The 24784-nt window shown below is 42.4% G+C and overlaps 1 protein-coding gene across 1 annotated transcript in view; it reads left to right on the top strand.

Annotated features, from left to right (window-relative positions):
- suclg2 (succinate-CoA ligase GDP-forming subunit beta) overlaps positions 1–24784 on the top strand; it is a 138893-nt gene that overhangs the window by 39808 nt on the left and 74301 nt on the right. Inside the window, exons 3-4 of the mRNA XM_079242640.1 lie at positions 22422–22521; positions 23293–23383. Coding sequence (XP_079098766.1) covers positions 22422–22521; positions 23293–23383 — 191 coding nt within the window. The remainder of the gene's footprint in view (positions 1–22421; positions 22522–23292; positions 23384–24784) is intronic.

Here is a 24784-nt window from a genome sequence, read left to right as displayed (position 1 = left end):
AAATGTTGCAGAATATATATGATGTTAAAAATGAAATCAAACTGATGTCAAACAAAATTGTCCTGTAAGTTAAATCCTGTATATTATGTATGTGTGTGTGTGTGTGTGTGTGTGTGTGTGTGTGATGTTTAAGAGTAGTGTTAGAAATTGATGTTGTTTTGGGTGTGTGTATGAGTGTGTATGCGTTTGAGTGTGTGAAGGGAGGGGCTGATGAGTTTTCTTTGTGTTTTTTATATCATGTAAAGCACTTTGTGTTGCATTTTATTGTAGAAAAAGTGCTTTACAAATAAAAATTTGATTTGATACATGAGTTTAAACACAGTTGTCACACTGCAACTGTGGTGGGAATTATACACACAGCATAGTGTTAATTTGTTACTCCTTTATTAAGGTTCTTTTGTGTACTACAAGATATATTCTGCATAGTTTAGAGTATTTGCAGACAGCTTGATTCAGTAGAATCATGGATAGAAACTCTGTTCTGTTCAAGGCTCTGACTCTTCTCATTCAGTTAGAAGTTGTTTTGACTATTGCAGAGTTTGTGTTTGTCTAAAAGAAGTCTGCAACACTCGGAGAGGGGCAGAGCTCTCCCGCTTGCAACGTCTGTACATTGTCATTAAATTGAACTGGAAACAGTTGATTTCTACATTTATTTTTCATCAGATAAATTCCACAACAGCAACACAAAGCTTTTTTATATAAATGATAATTTCATGATAAAAAAAACTAAACAAAAAGCAAAATTTAAAGCCTCACTTTTTCAGATTTTCACCATAACGAAGGTTCATTTGGCTTTAGTCAATGTCCTGTCTCTTCTTTGAGCTCTTTTCAGCCAGTAAAAGTCATTCTGCTCTTTGTTTTTCTTGCTTTGTTTGGTAAAGAGCTTAAAAATATTCCTGATTAACTTCCTCACACACTGCAAAGTTGGGGGGGATTTCTTTTAAAGCTTCAGCACTGACAACCTGTCACATGGATTGGCTACTCAGCTTTGTTGCTGATTAAACCTGACAGCTTGTGAGATTTTAAGACTAAGTTCTGTTCATGCCGACTGGTTTTTACTCATATAAAAATGTCCCGCATGGATTCACTGTTGAGGTTAAAAACTTTGGTTTATTCCTGTGTTGTGTAATCCTCCCGTTTTCCACTGAAGCTGTGCTGCTCTCTGGCAGATTTTGGAGGTCTTAACCGCTCCAGTAATGAATATAGATTTGTTTACCGTGGAAGCAGATTTGCATGGCCTTGCACGTGCACGCACATGCGCGTCTTCACATACCTGTGCTCTGTGAGAGAATATGATGATGTAGTCCACTTTGTGTGTCGCCACCGCTTGACAGATGCGTCTGTTGGGCAAATCCTGATGGATTCTTAGTCTGAATTCTAAATGAAAACCACGTTTCTCTTCTCTCATGTGATCAAAATGTTCTTGAGTAAATGTGCATCTCCATCAGATGAGATGGGGAGAAAAATCTTTTTTTTTCCCTTTTGCTGTCGTCTTCATGGCTTCCCGCCCTGACAAATCGTGCAGCAGCCACATTTACTGTATGCCTCCATTTTGTTCTTTCTTTGGTTTTTTAAGGTTTGCATAATCTTCAGTCCTCATGCGCTTCAGTCTGCCGTTGCTGTTTTTGTTTTTCCCTGTAGCCTCTCTGTCAGAATGAAGAAAGGAAACATCTTCATTTATTTCACTCTGCCATGAATATTCAGCGTAAACTGTTTTTCTGCTCATCCCAGCGATCTCATGTGTGTTTATTAGAGGGGTAGTTAATGTAATATGTCAGCGTGCTGCATAATGCCAAGCCACCTTGACGTTAGCCAGCTCTTTGATGAGAAAAGTGTGTGTCTGTGTGTGGATGCATGCTTGGTAATTCATCTGTTTTCCTCTGATGTTGTGGGATGGAAAGGGACCGAGAATGAAAGCAACCCTCTGAAACTCTCAAAGAATGTTGATGAAGCCAAACATTAGTTCCCAACATAAAACATTTCCCAGCTTTTCTATAAATAGTGATTTTATTATTTTTTTCCAGGAAGAAAAAAGGCTTCTTTCCTTTTTTTTTTAACTTTGGATTTGAAGTCAGTGAAGCTCATTATGTGCCTCAGTCTGTTGATGTGTAAACAGAAGTAGCTCATAGCCAAGGACACTATGATTATGTGTATGTCATTATTTATTTATTATGTGTATTTGAAAGTGGTTCTCCTGCTCATTGACTTGTCAGCTGGCTGTGGCAGCTCAGACCTCTTCAGATCATACATCTTGCTTCTGGCTTGTGATCTACAAACAGATAACTCTGCAAACCAGGAAGTTGCATCTTTTCATACAGAAATAGGCTTAAGTGTGAAGAAAAAGTGTGATATTTGCTTCAAGTTCTTAAAGTTGGATTGTTGTGGACAATGAAATGCAAAATAAAGTGTAGTTTCTTTTTGTTTTCATTCATTTTGATGTATGATAATGAAAGGTTGTGGTTTATTTAGATAAACACAAGATGAAGGTGATACTGGAGTCAAAACTGAAGAGGATAAAGCGGCAATGCTCTGAAGCTCTTCCATTGTGGTCACAAGATACTAAAACATGTGTATAAGATGATTAGTTTATAGGCAGGTGTAACTTACATGTAGCCGGAGCTAACTAACGCTCAGGAATTAGAGACTGGTATAAGTTAATCTGCATAAAAAGCAACTTGACCAGCGTCTGTTTTGTTTGTCTTTTACGCTAAAGCTGCATTTCTGCTCCCTTTCATACGGAAACAGAAACCTCACTGCTTTCATTCGTTTTTTATGTTACTGTGGTTGTTTCATCCACTTGATGGCAGAGTTCAGAGTTCACTCCTGTGTTTCAACCATAGACTGTATATAGAGATGGGCGGAGCCTCCGTGACGTCACCTGTAGGTTTCTAAAGAGCTGAATTGAAGCTCGGTGGGCGGTTCCTACCGTCGCCATCTTGGCAAGGTCACGCGTGTCGTCTCTCCCAGAAACTACAAATATGGGCAAAGAGGTGGAGCTGAGAAGGGGAACTGTGAGCGTCATGGTGGATGATTGACATTGAGTGAACTCTGAGCTTTCTGTAGCTAAGAGCTAACCGAGCTAACCCGGAGATAACAGGAGCTAACGGAGGTAAGCGGGCTAAAGCTAAGTTGCGTTATTAACTGGCTAAAAACCACGGTTGTTCTACGTTCTTCTCACTTGAAGCGGGAGATTGGGTACCTGTCAATCAAAAGGACACGCCCCTAAATGCCAAATTTCGAGATTAAATTACTTTTAAACGGGCGAGTTATGGGAAAAAAAAAAAAAAAAATCACTCCCCCCACAGTTGTCATGAAGGTAAACCTGACCTATTTTTGTACCAGGCTGGGATTTGCTCTGTTTTGCAGCCCCTAGTGGATGAAGGGGGAACTGCAGTTTAAGAAAGCCAGACGAAGAAAAAGTAAAACCACAAAGTCTTTTGCTGATCTCAACTTCTGCATCTTCTTTTTCGGGTGTTTGTTTTTTATTATTATTTGGCATTTTCTGCATCATCTTCTTCCTGTTCCTCTTCTTCTCTTTTTGTTCCTTTCGCCATTTCCAATAATATTTCTCTCTCTTCTGATTCAGGTGACAGCTAGTCTTGGATTAGCTTGTGCTAACTTGTTTTTAATTATTTTACTTATTAAGTAAAGTTTTTATTTTTTTATCAGTAAAGTTTTTATCTTTTATTCTTTTTTTTTTTTTTTTTATTCTTATGTTACTTTTGGTTTTATATAGTATGACTACACACCTCAAACTGTTCAGTACTTAAATTTTGTTGTACATGAGAATGTTAAAATGACAATAAAAGCCTTTTCTGTTTTATTCTTCAAAACAGAGAAATTAGGTGCTTAACCGGCGCAGGAGACGGACAAAACTGTCAGTCCGTCTCTTCTGTGTCCAGGATGTCCAGGATGTCCAACATGGACATAAAATTGCCTGTAAATGTGGTACACTTTAGGGAGATTTTATGAAGCATTTATTTGTTTATGTGATGACTCTTGTGCCGTATTCTGCATCGTTAAGTCGTTTTGCAATGTAACACAACTAAGCAGGCTGGCACACTGCTGCTGTTTGGTCCGCTTTAGACGGCGCGTGGTCCGTTTCCAAGGACAGAACGATTAGTTTGGTGCAGTACTTTGTCCACCTGCCTCACTCTGAGGTGGACCAACGAAGCGGACTCTAATCTGTTTGAAATCCAGGCGTCTCAGTTTGCTTGCACACAGAAATCCAGACACCAAAAAGAAAGTGAGGTCTGCCAGAAAAGCATGAAGAAGAAGAAGGAAGCAGGGCAGGCTAATGTTTGGGAGGAAAACCAACAGAATGTATTCAGAAAACCAAGACCAGAATCCTGCACGGCTCCAGTTTTACCAACCCAGACCCGTTGAATCTCCTCTTGAAATCTGAACCTGAACCTGTTTCTGTAGAACCCGTGACCCGACCCACACGTTAAGAAACCCCGTCCTTCCTTCATTAGCTACCTTACTTTTCTTTATTTGTTCTTATATTTAATGTCATTCGTGCTGATTTGAAATCATTTTCATTTATAATACAAAAAGAAAAACATAAACACAACAACGTGAATACATATAAAGGTTTATTTTAAGTAGAACTTGATTTAAAGATGTTTTTTTTTAACTTGCACAATATCACACCGAACCTCCACCAACTTCCCTTTAGTCTGTTATTTTGCTACTTGAGAGTTTTATTCATTTAACTGGGAAAAGTTGCATAAACCAGACGACATCCATCATCCAGGTTCCAGAACCAGCAGCAGGAAGATATTTCACTGGCTGCGCTGAGCAGGTTGCGAGAACTTTCCTCGCTACGAGGTTTGGAAATCCTCCTGCAGGGCTTCATTAGAGCGATTAAACACTCGTCATGTCATGAAATAAGTCCACTTCTCACCTGCACTACACAAATACCCGCCTGTGTGATATTCAGTCTGGTTTGGTCACCTGGGTTCAGTTCAGTTTGACACAAACCAAACGAAGGTGCGAAACTTTTCAGGAATCTCCATCCAATCGGACTGAGTCCCTCGGACTATCCTGGTCCCAATGTGCCTGCTATGTAGTCTTCCTCCAACCACCAGTTAACCTAACATGCATGTCTTTGGACGGTGGGAGGAACCCGGAGAACCTGGAGAGAACCCATGCGTGGGTTCTCTCCAGGTTCTGAGTTTTCAAGTATGATAAAAATAAAAGGGTGTGATTATTTTCCTCTCTGCAGTTTCCTCTCCTGCTGTCTTCAGCTGCTAATCGAGCGTCTCTGGCGTTGCAGCGCTGTGCTGTAAACTCCTCCCACAGCCGCTTTGCTTTCATTCAGACACTGTTGCCAACTTGGAGACTTTCTCGCTAAATCTGGAGACTTTTTTTGTTAAAAGCGACAAATCTAGCAGCTTTTACTGGAGTTATTGGAGACATTTCTGGTGTTTTGGCGACTGACTTGAAGGCACATATTGTTCTGCAGTTACTGTAAGGAAGGAGCAGCGGGAGCCTCTCCCGTCCTAAAGCACTCCCAGGCGGCCAGTCTCAGTCGGCTCCGGCTGCAGGTCAATGTAGAATAACTGCAGTAGGTTGTGGAAGTTCACCTAAACATAGTTTATACCATTGTCAGTGACAACTGGCTGCATTATTTTCCTATACATAGTTTGGCCAGTTAAACACGGTAATATCCCTCCGTTACGGGGTGTTACCATAGCAACGCGTTAACCAGCTGGTTCAGATCAGCCGTCTTTTAAACAGGTGAATGAGAGAAACGCGCTGCAGCCTGACAGCGGTTGTTTGGTATAAAACGTACATCCAGGCCAACGTAAAATAGTTCCTATACTTCAACATATTTAGCAAGTGTTGTAAAAATGAAATACAAATATGTTATAAAATGTTGACTGTTTGGGACCATGGTATAAACAGTTTAAACAACTCAGAACCGTGCTTTAGACGGTTAAACAGCATGACGCGCAGCGTTGTTTAAAAATACTGGATAATTGTGTTAAATAATCCATCCATCCATCCATCCATTTTCTAAACCGCTTATTCCAATTCAGGGTTGCGGGGAAGCTGGAGCCTATCCCAGCTGGCTTTGGGTGACAGGCAGGGTACACCCTGGACAGCTCGCCAGTCCATCGCAGGGCCACACAGAGACGAACAACCACTCATGCTCACACTCATTCCTAGGGGCAATTTAGAGTAACCAATTAACCTAACATGCATGTCTTTGGATGGTGGGAGGAAGCCGGAGAACCCGGAGAGAACCCACGCAGACACGGGGAGAACATGCAAACTCCACACAGAAAGGCCACTGACCAAACCAGCCAAGGATCAGACCAGTGACCTTCTAGCTGTGAGGCCACAGTGCTAACCACTGTGCCACCGTGCAGCCCGTGTTAAATAATCGAGATCTCAATTTCAGTCAAAATAATCGTGATTATATTTTTTGTCATAATCGAGCAGCTGTACCTTCCATGGGGTGTTTCTGATCCTGAATCACAACACGAATGTAACAGCTTAGGTATCGTGGTCCTCCGGTCTGGTCTCTGGGCTCTTACGGAGAAAACTCCCACAGAAACAGCTGTTAAACTTTCCTGCTGCTGCCGCGAGGCGACGAGGTGATTCCTTCCTGGCTGCGGCTGCAGATAGCTTCAGGGTTAACTCCCTTCACTTGAAGCAGTAGAAGGAAGACACGAGACTCTGCTTGTAACCAGAAGATCTCCCTGCGTTGCTGAAACCACTAACAGCGCAGTTGCTTCTTGCTAACTTTCTCTTTTCCAACCCCTCGGCTACGATTCAGACCTACGCTGCAACAGACCAGCAGGCATGATGTGCTTCTCACTTTATGGTTTAGTCTTAAACGAGCAACGTTGTTCTCTTAGCACAGCGCTGACGCGTCCACTATGAGGAATACCTCTCCCCCAACAACTGGTCAGTCAGTTGAGCACATTCTTTACCCGACACTTCTTCCAAACCTTTACTATCCTTCACAAACCAGAACTTCTCAGCTCAGGTGTCACCAAGAGCCGTTATGAAAGTTTCTTTATGCAACCTCGGGAAATTGTTCCAGTTTACAAACTCACCCTCCTGAAAGTTAGGAGACCTGAGGTTACAGGTCATAGTGCTGTAAAAATGACTGTGACCTAACAAGGTTCATGTCTGAAGCATGAGAGGGTTGGTTTCGTGTGTGTTTTCTTGATTTTTGTGCATTTTCTCTTCATTTCTCACATTTTAAACTTCTTGGTTTTAGATGAGGATGTTGCAAAAGTCTACAAAGCTGTGACACCTTTGCTTTTTTGTGTGATGCAGATCTTATCGTATCCATTACAGACATAATGCTTGAATGGTTTGATGGAAGTTTATTATGTGCATGTGTGGCTCACTTCCTTTTCATCAAGGGACAAACAAATATATCTTACTGTCAAACATGGTTAAAGTATGGAACGTTGCCAGAGCTCTCTTCGCGGTGCATCCCCTCCCTTTTCATTCACGCTGTCCCCACAGGAGCTGCCTCGTGCGCTTCAGCGATTCAAGTGCCTTTTAAGACCACTTTCATCTCCCCCCCTTCAGAAAATGAGACGGAGTCTCTGGTGAAAAGTGCTGACGGTAGCAGTTAGGGGTTGAGTCGTGTTAGCTCAACTACGACCCTTTCTCTTCTATCTTTGTGTGAAGTAGCGCAAGCTGAAACAAATCTCTTAGAAGTTTGTTTGGATGTGAACGTAGACCGGCTGAGGCCCGTGGCGGCTCCTCTGCTCGATGGGCAACTGGTCAGAGGACTTTCAACCAGCTGCTCAACTGATCTCAACACAGACTCTTGAACTTCAAAGGCTTTATTCCTTGATGAGAAATTGTTCTTGGGCTGCTGTCTTTGTTCATCAGAGTGGTTAGCGTTGCCACTTCTGCTGTTTGCATGTATGCACTGTGGTCACTTGACAATGATGAAATGAAATGAAAATGCTTTATTAATCCCAGAAGGAAATTGTAAGCCTTGATGCTATCAGCATGTACTGCTCCCGATGATACAGTCTGCACGAACGGAACGTCTTTTAATGATGGTTATTATATAGTGAAAGTCATGTGGAAAAAATATTCAGTCCACACGTCTCGGTACACAAGACCCACGTCGGAAAATGGATAAATGAGTGTGACTGCTTCATGTCCTGAGCATGAAATTACTCCTTTTACACTACAAGCATTTGTGTTTTGACCCTTTTTCAGTAAATTTCCATTAGTTTGTCTCTGTGTTTGCTGGAAAAACAGATTTATAGTATATGTATATATACATATGTATATTTCCCATACAATGGGTTTTAGTGCAGCACGAGGAGCTTGTATAGATTTTAGTGTGTAGAATCTGAAAGAAATTCACTCGCCATTGAGGTTAATTTACATAGCTATGAACTGCTAATGCACGGTAACTGGTCCACAAGTTCTGGCCTTTCTCTCTTTTTTTGCTTTAGTCTCTTCATTTGTAGCTCCTTCATGTCTTGTCTTGTTTTACCTTTTCTATGTTTTTTTTTCTCCACTCTTTACAGCAGTTCCAGGCCCATTTCAGCTCTAAACCAAAGACAGATGAGCATTTTCTCCTTTATGTCCGTAATGTGATCTGTTCGGGAAGAAATGTGCAACCAGCAAAAAGAACAGGGAAGAAGTTACTGCTGTGTATGTAAAGACTGCACAGACCAACTTGCTGCCTCAAGTTTTGTACCTTCCTGAGAATGCTCATTGTCATGATTTTCTCCATCATTGCCACGTTTCTTATTTTCTGAAACTGATGGCAGAATTCGCAAATGCACTTTGAACTTTAGGCTACCCTTTAGTGGATGTGTTGCCCAGCAGCCATGCCAACGTAATGGACACGTGGAAGTATGAGGACATAACAAGCCTTTACGGCGTCTTTGTACTCGACTCAGAAACGTATACGCAGACGGATGGACTCTTGTGCAGTCCTGCAGCGTTTAGCTGCATTTAGCTGCGTACTTCGGACCATTTTTGGGGGCGGATCCAAATATAGTAGGAACAGGAAGATGAAGAAAGCAGAAAATGATGAAGACAAGAACTGAAAATTTGGAGAAAACTTGAAAAAAAAAGAAAAAAAAAAAGGGCAGTGTGTGTGTCAAGTGTGTTTGGTGGTTGTATCGTAATAGCTGTGCCACCAACCGGTGTCAGAAAGTGACGTCAACATGTGGAAGTGAACTCTAAACTCACTATTTTCCTCCAAGGCAGGGGTGTCAAGCCCCGGCTCCAGCAGGTTTTTGCGGTTTCCCTGCACCAACAAACCTGATTCAAATCAAATGGATCCAACAGCTTTTCGCCAAACTATTCTTTGTGTTGGAGCATGGAGACAACAAACACCTGCAGGATACTGACCCCCGAGGCCTGAAGTTGGAAGCCTGTGCTTTAGTGGATAAAATGATTTTACAAACATGGTAACGTAAAATAAAAATAGAAGTATAAGAGCAGCGACGGGCATTATGGCTAAAAAATATTCTGTTTATTTTCTATGTTGCTCAATCTCATATATCATATATCATATGATGTAGCATGCTAATGCTGTCAGTTCCCCAGCGGTAAGCGGTAATGGCTTTTTATCTCTCTGTGTCGGCCCTGATGGACTGGCGACTTGTCCAGGATGTACTCTGCCTTTCGCCCAGTGATTGCTGGGATAGGCTCTGTCTTCCCCTGGAAAGGCCTGAACTGGACTAAGCCGTTAAAAAAATGAGTAGATGGATGTTGTTACGTCCAGTTGCCTGGCCACCATTTGGTGGATTGGACAGTACAATCCACAGTTGTATCTCTAGAAAATGTCTCCTGATCACCAATATTTACATGAATTTTAATCATGATCTAAATTTCAGATGGTTTTATCACCTAGCTCGTACCTGACACTCTCCGATTTGCACCCGATCTATAAAAGGATGGTGTGGAAGCAGAGATGCGTCAATTCCCCCCTGCAAGGCTTCTGCTGATGGACGGACGAGGCCTCATCCCTCCATTGGGCTGGCCTGTCACACAGGAAGACAGAGGCAGTTTTTCTACCTGCACCACCTGCCAAGATAACACACCTAACAGTGAGGAGAGGAGAGGGCTGGTGAAACAAAAGGTTTCTCATACAGGCTCTGTGGCCATTCCACATATGGGCAAAATCCCTTGAAGGCTGCACAAAAGCAAGAAGTGTAAACACATAGACTTTCTGAAATCTGCAAACATGACAGATCAAACATCAGAGCAGGGCGCCTGCACACATGCACGTTACACTGACCTCTGTATGGACCTGCTCTTTCTTCTGTTTGCAGGTTCTGGGGTCATGCATGGGGAAGAAAAGGCAATGCATCTGAAATTGTCTTAACAGCTGTAAATAGGCTTTCCAGAGTAAAGCTGCATGTCTCTCAAAGAGCTGATTTCTGTAAGCAGCTTAGTGTTTCCACCTCCTCATTACACACCCTAACCTATTCATGTTGTGGGTGAGAAGTAGAATTATTTCTCACACATCCCGGATTAGGATACTTATGTGCCAGTAGATGTTTGTTACTGGGTGTCCACCAGTATAAATAATGATTATGTCACAGAGTTAAATTCAGTAAAGATATAGAAATGACACAAATAGAATTAAACATACAAGCTCCTTGAGCTTTGTAGGAAGGAGCTCCAACCATTAGATGCACTTCATTACTCATCCATGGAAATTGCATTGTGCATAGTCCTCCTGCCCTCTGATGCATCAGCAGAATGTTGCAGCAGATGTTGGTTCTTCCTTCTTTTTTTCTGCTGTTGTTCATGCTGAACTGATGAAAACTGTTCAGACGATAATGAGAAGCGAGTAGCTCATTTTATGTGAACTCATATTTCTGTAGAGGTTTTTTTTTTTCTTCTAACTAGTCACTATTTTTCCGTTCAACTCTTTCACGATGGGGCTCGATAGAAGTGCACATCTTCACAAAAGCTTCGCTCGCACACAAATGATTTATTCATTTAGCATCCGTTTCTCTGCAACACCATTATCGCTCCCATCACCCCTCTGGTTGCATTGCAGTGGCAAACTCACTGCCATAGGCTTGAACTTCACCTCTCTGTCTGAGACCTGGGCCATCTCAGGTTGTCATTAGAGGTGCTCTCTATGTCTGCAAGCCAAGTGGACTTCTCCTCTAATGAGGACTCGACTGTCAAGCAAGCAGTGAGTGAAGGTGGTGTTATATCGAGGTGCTGCTGTCAGTTTTGGACACCGATATTCTCTACCTTTGAGCAGCTCTAAGATGGCATTGTAGAGAGAGACAGACACAAGGGCAGTGGGTTTAATAAGATGAGACAGTGTGTTGGGAATGATTTATCCAGTTTTAGCAAGAGAAGGTGTTGTTGAGCTTTGTGGTTACCGAATTGGTTTGTTAGTCTCTCGTTATACTCGTACTGCTAGTGGAACTGACATGCTTGCAGCAAGGAAACTTTACGGGTCGTGGTTAGGATTTATCAGTGTTGTTTGGCCTTTCAACCTCAACTGAACAAGCAGCGAATGTAGGTTGCTTCAGGAAGTGGGAGGCTGTTATATGTCAAGGCAGAAGCAAAACTGTTTTATTTTCCCTACTTTTCTTTTTGGTTCACTTCAGATCACTGTATGGATGGAGAGCCTTTGTCTCTGACCTTTTCACAGTCTGGTAGAAATGCTAAAGATTTACAGAAAACTCAACTTGTCGGAGATAATATCGGCTTTCCAGCCACGGTTGGATTAAATGATCACACAAGCAGCGGTTTTATTAAGCACGGTGCATGCAGGGTGTTGGACTTAACTGTGTTCAGATGTCATTAAAACTCTCCAAATGTTGGCGCACGACTCCTTATCGGGTGTCATTCATCATCAGTGATTTGAGCCAGATCAGAAGAGCCGACTGTTTTTCTTCCTTCCCTGTGTTGTATTTTTAAATTCAGAGGGAAGCTGCAGAGTCTCAGGGAAAGCTTGTTAGAGGGCAACATGGCTCCTCAGACCTGGAGTTAATTAATTTATTTATTTTGAGCTACTGAGCCTTACTATTCAGGTCAGCTCATAAGATGCACACAAGTAAACAATATGAACCAAACTACTTTTCCTGCAAATCCACAAGCAGCAGGCAGATGTTCCTGCATATCAACACTTAGCTGGGCAGTAAAGACAACATCACAGGTCTTTGGGGTACCCTTACATCAGTAAATGTCTCTAAATGAGTGTAAATCTGTGAAAACCTGGAAATGGACAGATGTGGAGCCATTTTCAGATAGTCAGGGTGTGTTTTCTAAATGTGCACGAATAAAGTCTGGACACGGGCTCAAAGTAAAAAAAGAAAAACTAGCACATCTTAACCTTCAACACACTGCCGGCGCATACATGCGCCCGATTTTTTGCAAACGCTCGACAGCTGCCGGCGCATGAATGCGCTGAAATCCAGTAACAGTTCACTGTTGGTGAACTTTTAGGGCCACATTTAGAAGACAATGATGTGTCTGAACGGGAATGTTTGAGCTGTTCTTCAACAAAGAGATCATCGCTCTGTTTGCCTGCGAGACTAATCGCTATGCAGACCAAGTAAAAGATGCAAAGGGGGACAGAGCAGGACAATCGAGTCGTGTTGCTCACTTTGAATTTCAAGGTAGAATAAACCCCTGATCTTCACCAGTAAAAAGTTCCAAAGAAAAACTGTAAATACATTTTTGTTTGCGTGTTATTTTTTTTTCAACAAATATATGCAAAAGACAATGAAAAAGACACGATGAACATATCTTTTCATTCTTTATTACAACAATAAACAAGAAAGATTCGTGCTTTTGAAACAGGTAGGCATGAATTTTTTCTCTTGTGAAAAAGTATGCAGTTTTATAAGAAAAAAAGTTATTTTTTTAATGCAGTGATGAAGGTTAAATTAGCATATGATACGGAGACGCATTACTGAGGTTAATTCTCAACAGGTGCATTGATATCTGAATTACGTTCATAATATAGTCACATTATTAGGTTAGTCCTCAGTTTGACCCACTTTTGCCTCAGAAATACCTACATTCATGGTATAATTTCAACAAGACACTTGAAGATTACCCCACTTCCCCGAATGAAGCAGGTCAAAAAAGCACAACCCAAGATCTGTCTAAAGGGGTATTTCTCACAGTACTTTGTAAAAATAAATAAATGAATAAAAATTCCACTAAGCTATTAAAACACACTGAACTACTTCTGAAAGCGCACTCCCACCAATAAGGAGATAAATTCAGATAAAACACCCAATGTTCTATATATTAATCATAAGAAACACTGTGGCATCAGAACCCATCAGGGAGAACATTCCAAATATACTCAAAAACAAAAGTGTTTGTGCAGATGAAACCTTACATTCTTCTTAAATGTTACCTGACATGTTCATTGAAGTTTGCCAAAAAGTGCAAAATGTCAGAGGACCATGAAGGGATTGAAGTAGGTCATCAATGTCTGGCACTAGAGTTTTCTTCAGTTTTCCTCATTTGCTATCAAGGTGTCAGCGAAGACCTTTGCCTCCTCCGGTGTTTTTAATGTTGATGATCCGTTGCCATGGGTAACCGAAGGCGAGCCAGATAGATGAGACCCGTACGATGGCCTGCAGCTTTCAGCTTCTTCATCGTGTCCTCAAAAAGTTGACAACTTCTCACGATCTCGGTCGGAAAATCTGGGAAAATGTGAATGCGTTGTCCTTGGTACATCAGAGGAGAGTGCTCAATTTCCAGTCGCATAGTAACTTCACAGCAGAAATAAACATGTTTACAGCCTGGTACAAAAACCTAATTTTGGTTTAGTGGGTCAGGTTTATCTTCATGACAACTGTGGGGCGAGTAAAAATTTTTCGAGCTCCCCCATTTAAAATGATTTAATTTTTAAATGGTCATATTTAGAGGCGTGTCCTTTTGATTGACAGGTGCCCGATCTTCCGCTTCAAATAAGAAGAAACTAGAGCAACCGCAGTTTTTAGCCGTTTAACAACGTGACTTAGCTTTAGCCTGCTTACTTCCGTTAGCTGGTTAGCTCCTGTTATCTTCAGGTTAGCTCGGTTAGCTCTTAGCTACAGAAAGCTCAGAGTTCGCTCGATGTCAATCATCCACCATGACGCTCACAGCCCCCCTCTCAGCTCCACCTCTTTGCCCATATTAGTAATTTCCAGATGAGACGACACGCATGACGCTGCCAAGATGGCGATTGTAGGAACCGCCCACCGAGCTTCAATTCAGCTCTTCAGAAACCTACGGGTGACGTCACGGAGGCTCCGCCCATCTCTTTATATACAGTTTATGGTTTAAATGCATAAAGTTGCTGCTGTGTGATTGGTTGATTAGATATTTGCATTACCTTCTAAAGTAACCTTTAACCTGTAACTGCACACACAGCCCTTATTTTTCTTGCATAATTAAAAGAAAAAGAAACTAAAATGAATGAATCAGATGGACTTGGTCCATGCAAGGTGTGACAGCAGCAGTGTATTACTGGAACAGGTGATGCTAGAAAACCAAAGCTGCGTTCAAGTTCTTACAAAATGCTGCGTTCAGTGTAATTATGGAACAGTTAATCATATTGTTTGTTTTCTGTATGTCAAGGGATTTCTGCCAGAGTGCTTGTGGGTAGGGATCCCAGGTTTCCAACCACAAATTAAACATAATGTGAAAAATGAGTATCCCACGAGGAAAATGCTTGAATTTATGGCCTCAGTTTCTTTTACTGAGTCTTGATTTTATTAAGCTGGTACTTTAATAACTTGTAAAAACTTTTATTTATAAGCACTTCCACAGATCCAAGAACAGGCTGCAGGGTTTTAAAAGAAGTGATGCATATGCTTCTCTAACTGAGCAACTTTTTCATCCTTTTATCAGTCAATCAATCATTCAGTCTTTATTTCAGACTTTAAAAAAAAGTCCATAAAAATACAAAAAAAAGACAAAACAGTAAGTCAGCGGTTATAGTCCATATAAGCACTCCCTCCAGTGCCTCCAGAGCACAGAGGTGAACCTTACACTGCTCTGCTCTTACAAGAGCCCAAATAATCTCACTTTTGAGTCCACGAGTCTCATTAAAAACTTGTGTACAAAATTTCTTATGACAGCATTTAATGTAGTCACATTGTTCTGCACAAACAGCAGACTGGCACTTGTCCAACGAGGGACCTTCAGCGGGAGCCGGAGAGCGTTGTTGTATGCAACTTGCAGCTTCCTGAGTTTGGACTTTGTGTCACAGCACCACGGGGGGGCAGTTTTAATTTACACATAGAAAGACAAACAAGAAATCAGACAAAGCCTGTGATCAGTGGTCAGCATCGTCTGATCGTTCGTAAACCATCACCTGCTGGCAGAGCCGAGACTCTGGATATTTTAGCAAAAGTATGTTTTGACCAGATTTGACCTACTAAAAACGCAGAAATAGAAATTCAGCTCCCTGCTCAAAGGATTAACCAAACCTGTTTGACACTTGCTCTTTTTTTAATCTGTTAATATCCTGCGTTGTGTGTGTGTGTGTGTGTGTGTGTGCTTGCTGATTGTCATGTGAGAAAGACGTGCACCTCTTTTGGACTTTATCAAGTTGTTAAAAACCATCTGTTTACCAGGCCTTACGGCGAGGTAAGATGTCTAATAACACACATTCTGCTGTCTTATGGTTCCTTGAAGAAAATCTGAGGCAAAATGTGAAACAGTTTCTGAAAGCAAACCTCATGACTCAGTAGCTTGTAGAGGCAGAAACATGAAATAATTATCACTGTGGAGAATTTTTGCCCAGTCTTTTTGACAGTATTACATCAGTTCATTGAGGTTTTTAAGCGTTTATTTATGCACAGCTCTCTTAAGGTCCCAGCTCAGCCCTTCAGTCAGAATGGGCTCTTAAATCGAGTTAATGCACCAGTTCACTTCTACTTTAGGCTTGCTAGCCAGCATGCAAAATCTGCAGGTGTGCTTGGAATAATTCAGTTGCATGAAGCAATTTCATTTCTGTGTAAACAGTAAATTGGTAAAAATGGTCAAATTCTCCAGCGAATCACCAGAAGGAGCGCGAGCGCCAGCAGCGGTGCGCGTTCATAACTCTTGTCAGACTGACGACAACAGCAGTACTTTCCTTGGAACATTGCTGATGGTAACAAACAGCTGAGTGGTTCCACACCAGCAAACCGCCAACACGTCTACGTTCACGGAGACGGTCGCGCTCGCTGGTGATGGGTTAATCAGTTTGCAGTGGATTAGCATCATTTGGCTGCTTCCTCCTGTGACAGACCCTCGTTTCTGTTAAACGTATAATGACGAGGAATAATGTGCCAGGAGTGGACGCTCATCTGGAGGTGTAAATGTTAAAACCTGGTGATGGCTTTTTTTTTTTATGTCCTTAGAAGTGAAAGGAAAACTCTTCCTTTCTGATCGAGCCAAAACCTTGATGCTCGCTTTGGGACTTTAACACAATTCATAATATGATGAATTGTACTGGGATGACATGACTGGGAAGGTGCAACAGCAGCCTCGCTGGCTGTGTTAATGGTCTGGTTTGACATTTCCAACCTTTTGTTTTGCCTAACGACTAATTTCCACTTGTTTGATAGCAATCCACACCTTTGTGATTCATCTCCAGGAAGTTTTACTCTCATGATGAGCACAGATGCCGAGGGTTTAAAATGGCCTTTTCTTTTGGCCTCTTCTTTCCATTTATCCACAAGAAGGCTCTCATTCTCTGTGTGTGTTTGTTTTTATTTTTCTCCCAAGAGTTTGATTAGTCTTCCCCATTTATCCACCGTATTACTTTCATTACGACACACATGGGCATTGGGAGAGGCCCACCCTGATCTCTTCCTCTCTCCTCGCAGATGGTAGCTTCATCTTATTCTCTCTGGATTGGCTCATAGCCTACATTTGTCCCTTACCAGCCAGCATCCCCCTCATGGCACAGCCTCCAAGACTTAATTAAATATCAGAGTGAGGCTAACTCTGCTGCTGGCCACCCATGAGCTGCATGGAAAGGGAGGAGGAGGAGGTGGGGGGGGATAAGCGTGGACAGAGAGAGACTTATTGTAGAAGTAACATCCTCTTTGCCAGCTGCTGTCACAGGCAAGCAGACTGCGAGTTGATTTGCACTCATTACTGGGGAATGAGTAAGGCCCGAGGATGATGACCGCATTACTCAGAATGCATGTGATGTGATGGGAGATGTTGTGCGATGTTTAATCTCCTCCCCTGTGTCCCCAAGAAATAGAAAATAAATGGAGATGAAAATCTTGTTCTACATCTTCTCAGTGGGTTTTGCATGATACAAATGGAAGTGGAAAACTGATTATGCAACACCACCACCCTCCCCCTCCATGAGAAAGGCTCTCGTTCAGCTAATAAGCAGACCACTTTCCGTTGGAGGTGTTTGTAATTGTCGTTGCTGCATCAAGTGAAGAAATGATTCATTTATCTGGGACATCTCTGCTGCATGTTGTGCACGCCGTAATGAAAGCTTGTGTGCATGGAGGCATCGCGGGCAGAGCTGGAACACACATAGAATCACCCTTCATTACCCTGACCTCTTAGTTTACAGATTTAATCTTGCATTTTTCCACGGCGTGAACCCCTTGAGCTGGGAGTTCCTATCAGCGAAAACTGGTGTCTTTCCTGATTAAATCCAGGCACAAGACCTTCTCTCCTCTGGTATCTCGCCATGTCTGGGTCCAACCAAGCGGCAACGTTTGGCGGTTAAAAGTGAAGCTTATGTGGAAGTGTATAAACTGCAGTTCCCCCTTCATCCACTAGGGGCTGCAAAACAGAGCAAATCCCCATAGACTCCCATGTTAAAAAGACCAACTTCACAGCAGAAATAAACATGTTTACAGCAGGAATAAACATGTTTAGAGCAGAAATAAACATGTTTACAGCAGGAATAAACATGTTTACAGCAGAAATAAACATGTTTACAGCAGGAATAAACATGTTTACAGCAGAAATAAACATGTTTACAGCAGAAATAAACATGTTTACAGCAGAAATAAACACATTTACAGCAGAAATAAACATGTTTACAGCAGGAATAAACATGTTTACAGCAGAAATAAACATGTTTACAGCAGAAATAAACATGTTTACAGCAGAAATAAACATGTTTACAGCAGAAATTAACATGTTTACAGCAGAAATAAACACATTTACAGCAGGAATAAACATGTTTACAGCAGGAATAAACATGTTTACAGCAGAAATAAACATGTTTACAGCAGGAATAAACATGTTTACAGCAGGAATAAACACATTTACAGCAGGAATAAACATGTTTACAGCAGAAATAAACATGTTTACAGCAGAAATAAACATGTTTACAGCAGAAATAAACATGTTTACAGCAGAAATAAACATGTTTACAGCAGAAATAAACATGTTTACAGCAGGAATAAACATGTTTACAGCAGGAATAAACATGTTTACAGCAGAAATAAACATGTTTACAGCCTGGTTCAAAATTCCATTTTAGGTTTAATAGGTCAGGTTTACCTTCATGACAACGGTGGGGGGAGTGATTTTTTTTCTAAATCGCCCGTTTAAAAGTTATTTAATCTCGAAGTTCGGCATATTTAGGGGCGTGTCCTTTTGATTGACAGGTACCCGATCTCCCGCTTCAAGTCAGAAGAACGTAGAACAACCGCGGTTTTTAGCCGGTTAACAACATGACTTAGCTTTAGCCCGCTTACCTCCGTTAGCTGGTTAGCTCCTGTTATCTCCGGGTTAGCTCGGTTAGCTCTTAGCTACAGAAAGCTCGGAGTTTGCTCAATGTCAGTCATCCACCATGACGCTCACATTCCCCCTCTCAGCTCCACGTCTTTGCCCATAGTTGTATTTTCCAGGCGAGACGACACGCATGCCCCTGCCAAGATGGTGATGGCAGGAACCGCCCCCCGAGCTTCAGCTCTTCAGAAACCTACGGGTGCCGTCACAGAGGCTCCGCCCATCTCTTAATATACATCCTATGGGTCCAATATAAAAAGCAAGGCATGGTTCTGATTTTTACACACTACCACTCCGTTTCCAGGCACTCCTCTCTCCGCTCCGTGCTCATTACAACCAACCTTTGTCAGAGCGTTAGAGGCCATCTCATGTCTGCCGTACTACACGCTAATGGTCGCCTTGCTCTTTACCGCGCGCCGTCTTCACTGTGATCTTGGAGGACATCATTATCCTTTCCGTGCGTCTCCACTGAGAGTGGTGTTTCAGTCTTAGCCAAAGACTTTCCTCTGATTTCATTTCTTTTTTTCTCTTTAATTACCAACACATTGCTTCTGGAGAAGCCATTCATAACTGCTGATTTAGCTCCAGTCTCATGTTGTCAGCCTCATAATAAACTGGTTTGCCATCAAAAACAAGTGCAGCAGGACTGAACACCTGCTTTGTTCTCACCTCATTGCCTCCCTTAAAACAATGCATGCTTTATCTGATATGTTCAATATGTCTTTGCTTTTAAACATGATCTTGTTTGGTTTGAAATGTCAGATCTTTTACCTTACAATTCAGTGTCCCTGTTGGGTCACATCTTTTGTTCTGGTGCTTTTTTCTCTTCATTTTGAAGCAGAAGTCATTTCTTCTGCGCTGTCCTCTGCTGCTCATGCCCGGAGGACACTTTCTCCTCTTGCTTTGAACTCTTTAATTTTTTGCACAGTAGCAGTTTTTTTTTTTTACTAACATATTTATTCATTTATACCTCCTCTCACAGGCTTTTGCATGTGAGAACACCTTTATTCTCTGCTTCTCTCCCCTCAGCCGTTAACTCCCCACACAGAGCAGGCTTCGCTAATGTGGTGTTGGTTTAATCCCTGTCGCCCTGTCAGAGGCGATTTTCTTTGTTTTTTCTCTCCTACAGCAACACTGACGGCAGACAGTTTTTTTTTTTTTTTAAAGCTTGGCAGCTCTAAGACAGTCTTCACTGTGCTTTTCTTTCTTTTTTTTGTCCACAAAGTCACGAGAGCAGCTTGTCCCTACCAACAAGGTCAGCGTGGCTTTTCTGGCCTTTACAAATCAGCCCCAGCTCCTTCTTCCACTTTCCGCGCAACCCGCTTCCTACCCCGATGGCAGCCACCTGTCAATGGTTGAACTCCCCCACCTCAATAATCATTACCTTGTCAGGGAGCCTCTTTCATCAAGTGTCCTGGCTCCATGTGCATGCAGGGAGATTGTAGGCGGGATCCTGAACGGACAGCTGAGGGGTCCTCCTGATGTGTGAATTCCTGCACAGTTCCACTGACAGTAAAGGAGATCCAGGCTGGTTATACTATTGGATCAAAGTCTGGTGAGGTCTTCCAGATGTTTAACAGCTGCTTATTTTCCTTCTTCCCACAACACTGCCAACGTTGTTGTACATCACCGCCATTTTACTTCCATGTATCTTTTACGTTGCCGTGGTTGTTAATTCAGTTCGTCCACTAGTGGGCGGCGCTGAGTTCAGAGTTCATGTCTGTTTTAAAATTAGACTGTATATAAAGAGATGGGCGGAGCCTCCGTGACGTCACCCGTAGGTTTCTGAAGAGCTGAATTGAAGCTCGGTGGGCGGTTCCTACCATCACCATCTTGGCAGGGGCATGAGTGTCGTCTCACCCGGAAAATATAAATATGGGCAAAGAGGTGGAGCTGAGAGGGGGGCTGTGAGCGTCACTGTGGATGATTGACATCAAGCAAACTCCAAGCTTTCTGTAGCTAAGGTTGAAGGTAAACCTGACATATTAAACCTAAAATGGATTTTTGTACCAGGCTGTAAACATGTTTATTTCTGCCGTGAAGTTTTTTGTTTTTTTTTAACATGGGAGTCTATGGGGATTTGCTCTGTTTTGCAGCCCCTAGTGGATGAAGGGGGAACTGCAGTTTTATGCACTTCCGCATAGGCTACACTTTTAACCGCTGGAGGTTGTCGCTTGGTTTTGACACCAGTTAATAGCACCTATGCACCGCTATAAAGTTGTTTTTTAACTGTCCAAAAACAACAGAAGAAGAAGAAAATTTTTTCTTTTCTTCTCTGGTTTGGTCTTTTTGCTGGTTGCGTATACAACTCAATACTGCCCCCCATGGTTTCCAGTGGTATCGCTCCATTTTCTGCAACAAGCAACATAGTTAGCCCCTTGAATATGTGCGTAACTGATGCAGGAGATGGATGACACCGTCTGCATTGGCCATAAATGAGCCTTAATGCTTTGCGTAGATCCTTTTTTATACATTATTAAAATTTTTAAACATTATTAAAACCAGCAAATGGCAGGTGTTGGTTGGTTCTGTCTCAGACATTTAACAAAACTATGTGGACAATGTGCACTAAATACATTTAGGAAAAACCTGTTCCAGGATTCCAGGATCGCTGGAACCTCCGGCCTCACATAGTCCAGAGGTTTCCAGATTTTAACCCTTTACAGCCCAACATGACATATTTGATATGAAGTTTCTGTCCTGTGGAGAGAATACAGAAGATACTAAGTCTTACACAAGCAAACCGTCCAGACAAGCTTCCTGAATCAGGCCCAGTGCTGGTCCACAGAATACCTATCATTTTCCACGTCAAGGACAACGACTGACATCTGGTCCATGTAGCCTCAACCGAGCCTGGATTTGGCCCAGACTGGGTAAGAAGTTTGGAAGTTTTGCCACGTTTATTCTTCAGCAGGGTCTGAATCAGTTTGAACAAAGTGTTTATAACTTCGCTAATCCTCAGCAGTACCTCTCCTGACATTTGTTCGGTTTTCTGTCCTGATGATCCCACTCTGCCTCGGGGTGCATGAGGTCCGGGTTCTGGAGAGGATTCATCCGCTTCCTGTGTTACTCCACATACCTCTGCCCTTTCTCTCCATTTCCCTTCCTAATAATGGCTTCCTTTCAGCCACATTTTCAAATCATATTTTAAAATGTTTTTGTGTGTCAAACTGTTATTAATTTATCTGTTCATATCTGTTGCTGTAGGAATGGGAACAAACGGTGTCTTTGTAACAGGCTGTGTGTGAAAAACCGCCTAAAGACGCAGTTTAAAAGAGTTTCATTGCTAAGTTCCCTCATTGCTTCATTCTTTAAGCATCTTGTAGCAAATGGGGAAAAAAAGATGCTTTGGGCTGAAAATGAGTGAAAAATCAGCCAGAAAAACGTTTAAATATGATAAAGTTTGTTTCTCAAAACCATTTTCCAAAACAATCCCAAGACATTCTGACTCCATGGCAGCAAAATAGAAAGAAATGGTGGTTAAATCACGACCATCTCACAACACGCTACGTTAAGAAAAAGAGTTGTTTCATTGTTATTTGTATTCATCAGACCAGTAAATGCTCTGCACAGGAGTACAAACTTTATATTCATATAAATAATCAGTATTTTCCTCACATTTCCTCGTCCTGCTTCCAATGATATGGACAAATAAGTGCCGGACTCTGGGGGACATTTGAGGTGTTGTAAGTGGTCCAGCTGTCCTGACTTTCTCTCTCGCCTTTCAGATGCCAGGGAAATCGTGCTGAAAGCTCAGATTCTGGCCGGTGGCAGAGGCAAGGGCATGTTCGACAGCGGCCTTAAAGGTGGAGTGCACTTAACTAAAGAGTAAGTGTTCCCCTACGTGCATTTCAAATCAGGAGGAGCCAGGTTCATGTTGTTTCGCCTCAAATGACGGCAGCTTTTGTGGCACAGCAGCTCAGAGAGCTTTGTGAAGACGCTCCCTAAGCACCGTCAGGGTTTCTTTTTCTCTAAATAAATATTTGTTCCTTTCTTCCAGCGTCTTGTTTTTGAGCTCCTAATTAAATGTTGAAAAGAAGGTTTTACGGTTAGTTTAAACAATATGTGCCACATGCTGCGTTTTTATTTTCCTTTTTCCTCACGGTAATTAGGATTCAGGCTGCCGAGGTGTCCCTGTCTGGTGTTTTAAAGTGTGGATGAGGGCTCACTTGATCTTTTTTTAAAAGGCTTAATAACAAGTTAGAATAGCTATGACTCACGTGCTTCTGTGTAGATGTTGTGTAAATGTTTTCGGCTTTCGCCACTCGCTGCAGCCTGAAAGGCGAAACAGAGGTGATTCATGAGGATGTCACAGATGCGTATCGCCATCTCCTTACCTCTCCAGTCGGAAACTTTTCCAAAGTGAGATACAGTGAAGTTCACCGTCCCCAGACAGTGACACGGGCGTGCAGTTCACCTCCCTCTCATCTATCACAGGCTGAGCGCAACCAGCAGCTTCTTTTGTATTCTCACAGCATCACGTCGCGTTTAAATGGAGACAATGCAAAAAGATTCAGATCCACCTGTTCCTGTGAGTTTCTGTTAACCTTTCTGAGTGAAAACTACGTGGTGATGTTGACGTGTCGCCTCTCCCCGCAGCCCCGCCGTGGTTGGCGAGCTGGCTAATAAGATGCTTGGGTTCAACCTGACCACCAAGCAGACACCGAAAGATGGCGTGAAAGTAAAAACGGTGAGAAAGAAAACATTTTCCTCCCATTTGATGTTTAAATTTAGATTTTTTTTCCTGACCTCATTTGCAAATCTCAGTCCGGGGATGTCTGAAGGCAGCCGGCTACACGCTACCCTGTCTTTTTCCTCTGAAAGTAGCTGTCCTCTGTTGTTTACTATGGGTTTGTGCTGCCTGGTGTCATGGCTCATTGCATAAATTGAGCCGGTCTCAGTGTGAATTCAAAGTGTTTGGTAAACAACTGTTTCTGTGTGCCACTAACAAGCAGAATATCATTTTCTCTGCTCGCATGCTGCATGCAGTACCGCCTCACAGCAGACTTTTCCAGGTGATGAAGGCTTCCTGTTTTGTTACCTGTGTGTGTTACCTCTTGTGCTCCTCTTCTTCATATTTCTTCATCTCTGTTTGCTTTGCTACCCCCCCCACACACACCTTCATCCGGTTCCTTCCCCTGTTCCTGCTGCTGGTTCAGGTAAAGCAGACAATCTGATTGGAAGCACCTACAGATATGCAACCAGAATGACGTGGACGCAACGTTAATCAGTCAGTCAAAAGAGAAATGACCTTTTCATGGCGAATCTACAGCGATTGTTTTTCCAAAAGCAAATGATGCAGAGCGAGTCGAATCAAACAGACTGCACTTTTCTACTCGTAGGTCAAACTCAAAGCACATTCAAGACTCATGCAGGGTTTTCTCTCGCATTCATACACGGATAGACACATCGGGAGGCAACGTAAGCTTCAGCGTCTCGCCCACATGAGAGGCATGGAATCGATCCACCAGCTCTCCGGTTGGTGGAAAACTCCTCTTCCTCCTCCAGCCGCCCACTTCCACCGGCCTTAAAGGGCCAGTCTGTACAAAATGATGAATAAATTAAAGGTCAATGACAGAAAATTTCTATTACTATCCAAATACTCTATTAAAATAACAGCCATGTTTATATTCCTGTAGAAGGAAACATTTATATCCACATACATAGAAGCTGCCATTTTTATGCCAGTGTTTGTACTACGGTGTCTCTGCATGGACAAACAGCTGTGTGAGTAACGTGAGATCCTCTGAGCTTTAAATCTGCTCTGCAGAGCACCGTTTGGGATAAGTAACGCCTTAAAAAGATCATAATAGAAGACTGTATACATGTACCCAATGCTGAAGTGGCTTCTTGCAATGCAGTCTGGAGCATAGGCTGTACTTAAAAAGATGGGCGGAGCCTCCGTGACGTCACCCGTAGGTTTCTGAAGAGCTGAATTGAAGCTCGGTGGGCGGTTCCTACCATCACCATCTTGGCAGCGGCATGCGTGTCGTCTCGCCCGGAAAATATAAATATGGGCAAAGAGGTGGAGCTGAGAGCGTCACGGTGGATGATTGACATCAAGCGAACTCTGAGCTTTCTGTAGCTAAGA

Source organism: Telmatherina bonti (genome assembly GCF_933228915.1).
Source record: "Telmatherina bonti genome assembly, chromosome: 6".
Taxonomy (NCBI): Eukaryota; Metazoa; Chordata; class Actinopteri; order Atheriniformes; family Telmatherinidae; genus Telmatherina; species Telmatherina bonti.
This window is presented reverse-complemented; position numbering and strand designations above follow the sequence as displayed.